Below are 12,519 nucleotides of genomic sequence, written 5' to 3'. Positions count from 1 at the left end.
ATCCCAGTGGAATATACTTTTAAAAATATTTTCTGTTAATTTAGTGCTTATGGTCTGCAGGTCTCGCTAGTGAGAAAGCAACAGTGGGATTACTGAACAAGATCTAACTCATTACTGATGCTGAGTAAAAAAATGGTGAATTATGTCCTTGTTTGCAGCTGTTAGAATGCATTAGTTAAAAAAAGGGGGGGGGGACAAAAAAGTTGCATTGCATTCTTTCCTAATGTTAATCTATGATGTAAGCAATAACTAAAGTGATGGATGTACTTGCACATAAAATGAAAGATAACTGAGACTGAGAAAACAAATAAGCTACTTTTTTACTGGTTAGGTAGCAGGCAGGCAATCATCTCTGCTTTTTTAAACATGGTCAGCAAAGGAAAATGTTTGCTTATATTTGTTTAACATTACAACATGACTCTTCTGACTTATTCAATCACAACTAGCAGTTAACCTTTATTACTAAACTTTCTTTATCAAAGTACCAATAATCTTTTAACAATCCTTTTCAAAGGAGGTCCTGTACCAAGACATGCACAAGACAGGGATGCAGTGACAGAGCTTAGAGAGGAAAAACTCATGCTGTGTGGGCACTGAAATTAAGCAAGTTTTGTTCAAAAAGTAAGAACACAGAGAACACAGAAATAAAGGAGAAAAAGAAAAGGTAAGTAGTAAGGCTGAGTGTATTTCATACCCCATTTGAAATCACTCGTATTTTTAATACACATACTAAAAAAGGAGTTATTTAGATCCCATCATGTACAAGAAACTATCTTCATCTGCAGCTTGAACAACTTGAAATCAATAGCTGCATTCCTTAACTATTACAGCAGGATTAATTAAACTCCTATGCAGAAAAACAGGTCTAAGCGCCAAGAAAAAACAACCACAAGCCCTCCATTTTTAATTACATTAACAAATCGATACTAATCTCCATAGAAATGCCTAATTACTCCACAAGAAAGAAAACAAGCAAAAAGCCCATATTAATTTTAAATGACTAGGTGCATCTACAGTTTTAAATTAGGAAACAGAAAGCTTTCAGGTTGCAGCCACCACTTCAAATCAACCCCAAGTTATATTACTCAATTCATAGGAAGGTAGGTGGGCTGTAAAAATTTAAGTTTACATGTACTGGTCTAAATATGGCAGTGCTCATACCACCATTGCTTTTGACAAATCCCCTGACCAAGCACTAACTTATATGGTAAGCACAGTACTGTCATTCCTCCATTCCTTCCTGTCAAAGCCAAGGCTTATGATCAAAAGACCATGGGAACACGGTGTATAGTGCTTTCGTTAATGAACACAGATAATGTCAAGGTTTGAGGTTTTAAGTGTGCCATGTTTTAACCTCATTAACTTTTTGTCTTGATGTATCTTTTTCAGCAATGAATTGCAATCTGAACTACCTTCAAATCAATGACTGCAGTCCTGTTCCTGTAACACACCATTTCCAATAGCATTCCTCCTGTACACYGTGTAATAAAACATCTTTTGCTAATTCAAGATTCCCAAACTGTAGAGAAATTTACAGATATGACAGTAAACATTTCATACTATACTAACTGAAGTTAAAGGCCTGTTTCTGCAAATCCTCATCCATATCAATTACCCATTTAGAGGAAACTGAGCACTATAGCAAGGATTGGGAATCAGCAGGACTGCAGTCACAGGTGGCCACAATCAGTCAGTGTTTAGACATGATCCTTCAAAATAGAAGGGGAAATCAGTGTTTGTCTTGGACAAACAWGGTAAAAAAAATTACAATTATTTTTCAGGTAGCTAAGAATGTTAGACAAAACAAAAGTGGAAAAACCAAAATCACTTGGCAGCATGCTTTTGACACAACGTAGAAAAAGAAACAGACCTTTCTCAAACTGTAAGTAACGATGTTCAATTAGTTTTCAAAAGCGAAGGAACCAGACAACTTCAGCTATTTGGCACTACAGACTACCAGCATGTCTGGGCATTTTATAACGTTGCTCATACAGTTAGTCACTTACCACATTTCAGTTGAAGCTCCCCCAAGCAGCCATAAGCATCCAAGAGTTTTTCATATTGTCCTTTAATTGCATCCTTTTCTTCTGGAGCTGAGAAACAAAATAAAAGGCAGCAAACCTTAGTTTTCCAATTCTTACCAAGTTTTCAGATTGCTATAGTCTATACCAATCCCTCACAGGTAATTTCACGCAATAAACAAAACAACTATAGTACACATACAGGTTTACATTGCTTTAAGAACACAGTCACCAAGCAGTGGGACTGCTCTATGGGAGTGAATTGCCTCTGCCCTAGAAGAAAGAAAGGCACTAACGAGGTTTCCTAACATCATGATCATAAGCAATGTACTGTGCAAATGTTAGCAGATGCCACATCAATATAAGAATATACAAAGGCACAAACTGACACATACAACTTCACACTTCTAAAATAAAAACCAAAGAAAAAGTTAATTGGCCATAAGCTAAAATATAATACATATTTTCTTGACATGCAAGAAAAGATGGTTTCCATATCCAGATTTGCATAGTCTAATTTCAGAAAGAAATATGTATTCAAGATAACATGATTTCACACAGACAGCATGTCAGAAGTTGATTTCAAGAGGAACTAAACTTGCATTTTAGTGAAGTAAGAATTTGCTGATTAAAAATAAATAAATAAAATTAAAGGGCCAGATGTTGTTAGATTAGTATATTTCTGTAACAACTGACTAGTGGAGTTAATAGAGTCCCACAGACTGAGTATTTAGATATTACGCCAGAAAATGGCCCAAACGTGTCACTGGCTACATTAAAGTAAAAATAAGTTACTTCCTTAACTAATAAGTCTGCATGTTGTATATATTTCCAAATGAGGAGTAAATTTAGACTCATGAATGAGGAAAACAGGCTGTGGTTCTCAAAAGTCCATTTACTTCTTGAACAGCTGATAAAGAAACATGGTACCTCTAGAAGTTAGCCAATACTTTAGAGTCTTATGCTCCTATTAAACTTCAACAGTTAGAAAAAAGTCAAAACCTTCTGGCATAAAAAGGACAAATTGAACTGCCTGCAATGGATGATGAAACAGAAATCAAAGAAACAGACCTCTTTTCACTAACTCAAGAAGCAAGCAGCTCAGTGAGAAGCATGGAAAACAAACAAAAATCTCATGTGTCTTTGACATTTTGAAGTGAAAGGAAGAATAATTCCACTTGCATAATTTCTTAACTCCTTAGTAGAGACAACCTCCAAAGGAAATAAAAACACATTTGTCTCAGTTCTTGTATCTAACATGATTAAAGAGGACAAGACTATTTTTTCTTAATTTTTTTTTTAACATCAGACTCGTACAACTTATCTACTTTGCTTTCCTAGAAACACTGAATGGATGACAAGAAACTGGTAAAATGCTGATACCACACATACCAGTGAAATAAAACATACGCAATAGAAAGAGGATAAAGGGATCTTTACTGGATAATGTAAACCTCTCAGCAGTAACAGTTTAAATATTCAGTAGCAGCACCTCTTATGAGCTGAGACTCTGGAAGCTCAGTTCTCTGGCCCTTCAAAGAAAACTTCAGCAAAAACTGTTTAAATACAATATAAAAATGTTTCATTAAAAAAAAAATCCTCTGCTCTGCTGGGCCTCCTTTATTTCTATATACATATATATATATATATTTTTAGAGAGGTTAAAAAACTAATGTTTCTTTTTCTGTGTCATCTTTAGTAACTAAAGAAAGTAGCAAAAACACAGATATTTTGCTCTCATTTGTTCTCTGTCCTAAAAGCTTATCCTCATCCCTTTTAAAAGAAAAAAGAAAAAAAAATCAAAAAAAATCTTGTTTCAAACATTCTACCTGTAGGAAAAAAGAGCATGTCAGAAACAGAAAGAAAGTGAGATCTCAGACTGATGTGGAGGTTTGCAAACTAGCAGGCTAGGCATAACCTTAAAGCATTCAAAAGACATCCTGAAAGTACAGTGATACTCTACAAAATAAAATTATGGGTTGGGAAGTTGGCTTCTAGCACGACTATTAARAGCATGATCCAGAAGAACGGAATTTATATCAGCATGGAATTAAGCAACACAAAATTCATGCAGCTAATGGCAAGATGCAGTGGACACTGGCACCCACAGGAGCCAACAAAGCTTCTCAGGTGAAGCAAGCAGCACTACACACACGTTCATCAGCTCCTGGCATACAACTCACAAAACACACCAAGCCAACAGCTTGGTTTGCCGATACTGGTACAGAAAAACCCATCCCCTCTGGGCAGACATTTGCCAACACAGATAGAACATTTGCCTACACAGTAGGATCAGTCAGAGCATCAGCCTCAGCAGAGCTGCCTGAAGGAGTCAGCTCCTAATGCAAACTCCAAGAGGGTCCTGGACTGTGTTGCCACTCTTTCAGGCTGGCTAACAACTCGCCAACGTCTATCGTATGGAAGATTCTGTTACTTATTCTGTGATCCATTCTGTTCCCTGAAGCAATTTAGATCCAGAAACCAAAAAAGTGACAAAGTGACACAGTCTTTCCTTGACCACCTCCATGCGTTCTCAGAAGATACAGCATGCCTTGAAGACCTCATGTGTGAATAAAGCATGAGGGAACGTGCCGTACGGACATAGCTGCTGGCCTATGGTCTGTGCAGATGCAGAGGCCAGAAAATTTTAGCCTGTAGAAATCAGATTTTGTGGATGAATGTTATAGTTACTGATGGACCTGGAAGACTCTTGTCCCATCACTCTCCTAAGATGCATTTCCACCATTTCCCAATAGGCTCTGGCTGCAGGTGGGACAGAGACCAGGCCTCATGCAGAAGAGGTCAGGCTGGCATTCTCTGCCCCACACAACCTCTATAAAAAAGTCATGATTCAGGGGCATTACTCACTCTTTCTTCATACCCTGCAGCACAGTAATGTCTCACTCCATGCCCAGCCTGTGCACAAGTAACACGAGGGCTGCATTCCCCCTGAGCACTGGGAAGCTCCACTGTGTTCTGACATAGCCCAGCCAATTTTTATTTTCTTTGAAGGGAGTGAGGGAGAAGGAATCCCCAACAACCRCCACTATGAAAAGCACATACAAAGGATGACCAGGCAAAGCATGATTCTGAAAGGACACTGCAGAAGGCCTGAGTCAATTCATATCTTACTACTAAAAAGAAATATTTATAAATCTTGATAAGTTGTATTACTAAATCTCGAGAAAGTGGTAAAGTGGTATCAAACCTGGTCTGAAACATCTCTGGAAATATTTGCTATTTGCATATGATGCTAGTGCAGAAGAGCCAGAACTAGAAGGAGAGTATCTAGAAACAGTCAAACAAAACCAACATATGTGCTACTGCCTATGCTGGATGAAGAACAGAGTTAAAGGGAAAAACTACTATAGAACTGTAAAGTGTTGTAGTTGTAAAACATTATGAAGTTATCAAGCAACATGAGGAAAAGTTCTTAATCTTTACATGCGTTATATTTGCCCTAAAAATAACCTTTTAAGCACCAGATTTTTCTTTCTTTTACTAGATTGTCTAGTCAATTGGAATACTGTACTTCACGCTCCCTCTTTTACAGACCCTTTTCCTCTAAGAAGATAGCTGGTAACTTTGGAAACATCTGCAGCATTTTAAGAAGGTACCGCCTTTCTGCTGGGGGCTGCTGTACCCACAAGCTGAGCCACACTGATGGACCATGTGCTCAGCCCTTATCTGCTTCATTGCACAGATCAGAGTTTTGAATAATTTCAGTGCTGGTTTAACTAATCCATCTGACTTCCCACTACAGAAAATTAAAACTGTTGCATAGTTTCTTAACATCATCCTCTGGGTGGTAACACATAGACAAGGGAAGAAAGAGAGGTGGGAATTACAGAATTAAATGTTTCTCTTTAGAAGGTTTAACAGAAGAACAGTGAAGTAGTTTTCATGGTACTGACTAAAACTATTGCAGCTAGATTCAAAGAACTTGGTCTACAGTCTAACAGTATGGGAACTAGAACTAAAAAAATATTTTAATCAAGCTTTAGCTACAACATTTAACAGCTAGATGGGTCCAAAGATGCAGCATGTACTCAATCAGTAACATGAAAACAACTGTGATTTTCTGTCAAAGGCTCCAAAGAGAAAGTTTTTATTCTGTAACGGCTTTCACAAAAGCTCTGAAAGATACCCTAGTTCCAAATCCAGCATTAAGGATAGAGACAGTAACACCTGCAACAGTCAGGTGAAACAGAGAACAGAGCCCTTTAAGAAAAGACATTACAGATTCGAGCTCTCTCCTCTAGTTCTTAAGCCTAGTTCTGCAAGTATTTAGACATCTGCTTAGTTGTAAGTACCACTACATATATATTTATATGTATTCTTCAGCATTCTAAAATATCTGTAGAACTATAGGCTTGACATGATGTTGCCTCAATAACTTGTTTCCATTATTTGTGCTTCTTTTAGCATTTGGRGAAAGGGGTATGAATTTCTCCCAGAAAAAGCAAATTCATAACCAGACAGAAATTTCTTACACAAGATCACAAGTGAGAATGATGATTAACTTGCCTCCAACTTTTTTTTTCTGTCATCCTCTGAGAGGCCTGAAACACTTTGTTTTATTTTTATTTGCATTTATTATCCTTCAGCACTAAAACCTTCCCTTTCACATTCAACCTAAGCTACTCAGGCTTTATGCAAGTCAGGCTGTATTCTGTAATCCCACACAGGTCAAGCAATACAGGGCTGGGAAGAGGTCTGTGGGCAGAGTCACAGTTAAAAATGTCTGGTTGTTCAAAATGTTAAATAATTTATTTACCTATTTTCTAGAGAGCAACATTTCTGGTTGAAAATTCAATAAAACAAAAGAAGCATTATTTGGAAAAATCAGTTCAGTGGATTTCTTTATTATATTGGTAACATTCTGATTCCTGTGAGGGATTATGTTTTCATATATAATATAACCTGTATGTGTATATATGAATATATATTCATTCCCAAGAGAAAAAGAAGAATGGAATAATGAAAACACTAGGTTTCTAGTGCCTTTTCCTGTGGTCAGAATCAGTCATCTCAAGAACATAATAACAAAAGAAAAGTCTCACCTGTGGAGCTTGACCCAGCAAGCAAAATATACACCTCACAAGCACTAAGGGTTCCCTAGCATAGACAGGATATTAATCTTATGACCTACACTCTGTATTTATGCCAAGACACCTTCCCTCTTCTATGTACCTAATCTGCATTTCAACAACAGCAAAAGAATTATAACACACACTGTTGCTCCTATAACCTATAGCAGTGAATTTCAGCCTGAGAATCCATGGTTTGCAAAGACTCCTTACAAGTGTAATTGGGCAAAGCAAGGTTACTGCCAAGTGGATCACTTCTACTACAAGATTTGTAGGGTTCCCCAAACGGAAAAAAAATGACCACAACTAGACTACAGAAAAAGGAAGTTCTAGGAAAGTTTTAGAACAGTAAGTTTTAGGAATGCAAACAGAATACTCAGATTAGCTAAATCAATACCCCAATGAAAGAATGAAATGAGTCATGCTGAAGGGCTCATTGTTTTGGACAGTATATAGAAATAGCGCATAGAAATACAGCCGCAATATGGCAGTCATTTCACATACACAAGTTTGCACAAGTATTGGTGTTTGATTTCCATAGTCYCACCCAGTGGCATATTTATACACATAAATACAAAACTAAAACTAGTTGTAAAGTGTGCAGGTACAGACAGCACAGAGATTGCATTCTGTACAAAAAACATTGCTAGGTACTAAGTGCCACATCCTGGTTTTATAGCCCTCTCTCTGCAAGGCTATATTCAGATTTCACTCAGAGTATTAGTACAGACACATCACAGGGCCACCACAAACTCTACCCACAACTGACGCTGCAAAGTAGCCACAGAGCTGCCCTGTGGACTGTACACCACCTAACTATATGCAAATTTCTCTTTAGTAAAGGCTTACTTCCCAAATCTGGGAGGCTTCTTCGTGGAGAAAAAACATGCAGTCTTATTTGCAAAAACTTGCACTGTATCATCATTGTATCTCAGTACTTTCAAAAGACCACAGTAGTTTAGGATCCACTGTGATAGGTGTTGTGCAAACCTTCAGTAATGCTAACTCCAGAATCAAAATGCTTATAATAAAGAACTGTGTACCCTTTAGCTCTGTCCTTGCAAAAACACACATATGGTGCTGAATTTCTTTAAAAACACTCCAGTTGACTGTTCACTGAGATTACCTACTATAATTAACATTTTTTTTTAGCACTAGAGCCTCAGCATGCAGTTCATTTCATCTGTAAAATGTTAAAACTGTTATATGCTAGAAGTAGGAACTGCATTTATATCTATATTCACTACTGTGCAAGCAAAACCTTTTAAATCAATAATAATTTTTCCTTATCCTTCATTACTGTAAGTTTCTCTCCCAGCAGAAGCTAGCTAGCAATGTGCTAGTTCAGAGAATCCCTGGAAGGATTGTTTCCGGCTCTCATCCATCCTTCTGGACAGAACTAAAACTTTAGGGTTGCTAATGGCAAAAAGGGCCTCTTACAAAATAAACTGTTAAAATCTAAACAGTAAGTTTTACCTTTCCCCCTACAGTGACATCATGAGAAGAAGAAAACTCAATTTTTAAAAATACCTTTTAATTTGTTACAGTACAGAAGATTGTGTGGCTACTCTTACTACACTATACAGAAAAGTTAAGTAGCAAGACTTCCCTCCGCTTTTTGTTTCTTTGATTCTTTTAAGAGCTTCTTAGGTTAAACTTTATAGTCTGAGTGCCCTTATTTTGTAAGCTGCTGAATTCCTGGACAATTAAAGATCTCTAAAATACCTTCTCAGTACTGAGATATCAAATGTGCAGCTATTTTTCAAGTATAAAATTACTGGAAGCTGAAATTCTGAACTGTAACCAATTTACAACTAAAATTATCATGATTTTTACGTCCTCTTGAGGCAGGAAAAAAAGGATGCAGTCTTCTAACATAATACCAATTTTTTGGTTTTACATATTTGAAAAGACTTTATTAATTATGGGTTTGCCAGAGGTCTATGGCCTGTGTAGAAACTATGCTCATACAAGTTTATGTTTTTCAGATTACTTGCAATATTTCTTCTTCTAGGATGGTTCTCACTCCATTCTGCCACTTGAACTAGCTAATAAGAAGGAAGTAACTAACTGAAAACATTTAAGTCTCTTCTGGTACAAAAATATTACAGAAGCGACTGAAGTTTCAAAAGAAAAAAAAAACAAAAAAAACAGATGTCATATACCTGTTCAAGAGCAAAGTGATGTGTGGTAATTATGGAAAGATAATAATGATCAAAGAATAAATTTATTTTCAGTCCTTCCTTGTTCAGCTTTGACTATTCCTTTCTACAGTTTTACTCACACGAGGTTGCTGTTGCTGAACTGTATGAACTGCTGTACAACCCAAGTGCTCCGGTATACGTATTTGCTTTTATATAGAGCGTGGAAGTTTGCATAAGGCACAGGTATGCAATTTTTAAGACAGTATTTTAGAGATGGAGAATCAGGCCAAAATTAATATAATCCTAAAGCTAGTATTTTTGAAACACACACACACAAAGTGTTAACCTTCCACTGAAATTTGTTACAGTCAGTACAAACCTGAAGTCTAGTAAAACAAAACAAAGTTAATTAACGCTGTTTCTGGTATCATCCTGGCTGTGGAGTTTCTTCATAATTCTTGTAAATTTACCATCACAGTGCCTATTGTTGTTTTTTCCCCTCCTTTTCTGGTCCTTTGCTTCATAAATAACAGAAGAAACCAACTAAACAGACTCAACTGGATTAAACTAGCTTTTCCTAGAATACAGGAACTAAACCAGGCAGGGAAAGAGAAATCAAATTAAGTAAAATGGTAAAGCTATTAACACAGAGTAGGCTGCATGCCAGTGCATGAATGATTACAACTTTCTCAAGAAGTGACATCTGACTTCCAAAGGCATGGGAAACATGCCACTACACAGATCACTGATCAAAAATGTTTGCAGAAAATACACATTTTAAAAGAGTCTACATAAATTCTCTAATCTGTTTTAGTTATAGCAATTCAAAAYGAGGGACAGCAACACTGGGGGAGACAAAGCTACTGTAATTAGTTAATTGCAAAAAATCTTACCAACTATTGGTAATACAAATGGCTTGGTCACTAGACGAGCACTGGTCTCTCAGTTTTATTTATGCACACTTGCTTTACCTAGTAGAGCTGCTTTGGATTTTCATCGCAATAACAAAAGCCTGATCAAAACCTATTGATGCCAATGGAGAGCTTAATGCCAACAGGCTTTCGGATCCGTGAAAGTGACTAAAATGACAGTACTGCCAGACTTTGTAGAATTTGCACATCACTTTATTAAAAACTGGGAAAAAAAATCTAGAAAAGATATTACACTTTTTCCTTGTACGTTAAGGTCTAGTATTACCAATGAATTCAACAAGAAACAAAAGCCACAAAGTATTATGCAATCTAAAATTAAAACAAAATTCAAAAAAGAAAACAGAGTATGACAGTAACAGCTCTTTATCAGCAGCAGTCAGAATTTTTCCACTATCAGGACTATTTTCATGAAAATCATCTGCCACTTGTAGACTTACTGGCTTTCTTCACCCATAAAACCCCTAACATGTGAAAATGAAGCATTTTAATCTGGATGGCTTGCTACAGTGTATCACGGAAGATGCAATTCAGCTTCTTCATGCCCCGGTCCCTCTCCTCTGTGGGCCCAGATTCAGTGCTGACACTGTCACTGGCATTGTACAAAGCACAAAATACACACAGTTCTTACTACAAAGAGTTTACAGTTTAAATCTTCCCCATTTTCTTTGAGCTGCTAGAATACAGACTCCTGTAGCACTGTAAACCACAGCATGATTGCAAGAACAGGACCTTTATTACATGCAAAACAACTTAATAACACAGTAAAAGCACAACATGTTCCCCTGCAATGCTTATTGTACCTTATATTCTCAACCACCTGTTTTTTCTGTGACTGTCCAAACACCAGCATTGCATTAATTCATGGGCAGCAAGTATCAAAATGCAAGACGAGCTGCCGCTGAGTATGTTTGTGACTTCACTGTACCAGGTGAGAACCCAGCTCCTCCATTAGGAAACAAACACTCAGTTAACAACTACACACAGCACAACCACAAAGGCAGCAACAGCACTGCAGCAAGGAGTTGTATTTTCTCCACAGGACATTAGTCGCAAGCAAGTCGTCCAGTGCAATCTCTGCTGTGAGCTGCATGTCTACGCTGACGGCTGAAGTAGCTAAACAGAAGTTTCTTCAAGAGGCACTGGGTCCCATCCCTTTATCTGGAGCCTCCTTTGCAATAAGGCTTGTACAAGACTTGTACATTAAAAGGCGCTGCACCAAGCCACCCCGGCCACAAAGGTACGCAGGTGGCCTCTCCTGTTTCTCCCAACTTGGCTCCTGGCAAGAGGGCTAAGGGCATCCAGAGCAGAGAAAAAACGGTGAGGGGCAGAACCAGCACAGGGAAGAGATGCCGGCTGAGATGCCAGCCAAGGCCGAGCACAGGGGCCACGCCACAGCTTCAACCAGCGGGCAGCCCTGAGGCCATGCTGGACACCGGGTTTAAAGCGACAGGGGACGAGTGCCCTACGGTCGGTGCCCTGCTGACCAGGTCCTCGCACTCCCTCTCCCCCTCTCCTCTCTGCCCGACAAGGAAGACTGTGTCTAACTTCCCAGGGCTCGGCCACGGCCACCACGCCCCAGCGCCCAGCAGCTGCCCACAAGTGTCCCCACCCCACAGACATCACACTTACACCCCATGCATCCCACAGACGCCACACGCACACCCCACACACGCAATGTGTCCCAGAGACACTACATGCACACCCCACCGATGCAACATAGGTCCCACAGACGCCACTCGTGTCCGACAGATGCAAAACGTCCCCGACACACTCACCCCACAGATGCCTCACACGTCCCACAGATGTGCTTCCCACAGGCACCCCACTCGCTCCCTCCACACCCTACGTGTCCCGCCGCCACCCCACGCACAACCTAGACACCCCAGCCCCTCCCTACGACCCCCGCCCAGGCCCGGCGCGAAGGCACTTACTGAGCGCCGCCACGGTGCCGGCCTCCAGCAGCAGGCAGTCCCGGCGGCCGCGCGCCTCCAGCAGCGCGCTGGGGCCCGGCTCCTGCTTCCAGAGCAGCCGCAGCCCTTTGCTCAGAGCCATGGGGGCCGCCGCCCGCAGGCGGCAAGGCGCGGGCGGTGCGGCCCGGMGGGGGACGTGTCCCGCGAGCCCCGCCGCGGGCCAGCCGTGCTCTCCCGACGCCAACGACACGGGGGCCGTTGCCCGCCCCGGCGGCGGAGGCAGCGCGGCCGCTCGAGGGGCCGCCGCCAGCCCCCCGCGCCCCCCCTCCGCAGCAGGGAGAGCGGCGAAGGGGCACGGCGGCGCTGCCCCTTGAGCCGGCCGCCTCGGCGGGACCCCGGAGCGGGGAGCCTGCGGCTGCCGC

The 12,519-nt window shown here is 40.2% G+C and overlaps 1 protein-coding gene across 3 annotated transcripts in view; it reads right to left on the bottom strand.

Moving 5' to 3' along the window:
* SYNJ2 (synaptojanin 2) overlaps positions 1 to 12,390 on the bottom strand; it is a 69,821-nt gene extending 57,431 nt beyond the window's left edge. For 2 of the 3 annotated variants that reach the window (XM_085297999.1, XM_085298000.1), the window contains exons 1-2: positions 12,119 to 12,390; positions 2,007 to 2,093 (exon numbers count right to left, since the gene is read on the bottom strand). In XM_085297999.1, coding sequence (XP_085154125.1) covers positions 2,007 to 2,093; positions 12,119 to 12,239 — 208 coding nt within the window. In that variant the 5' untranslated portion in view covers positions 12,240 to 12,390. Of the gene's footprint in view, positions 1 to 2,006; positions 2,094 to 12,118 lie in introns of those variants that run through there. The other variant, XM_085298002.1, reaches the window with a different exon arrangement.
* Between the last annotated feature and the right edge of the window lie 129 nt (positions 12,391 to 12,519).

This window comes from Rhea americana, unplaced genomic scaffold, assembly GCF_003343005.1.
Source record: "Rhea americana isolate MKP2758 unplaced genomic scaffold, rheAme1 scaffold_134, whole genome shotgun sequence".
NCBI classification, from domain to species: Eukaryota; Metazoa; Chordata; class Aves; order Rheiformes; family Rheidae; genus Rhea; species Rhea americana.
Note: the sequence above shows the minus strand (reverse complement) of the source record. Positions and strands in the feature narration are given on the sequence as shown.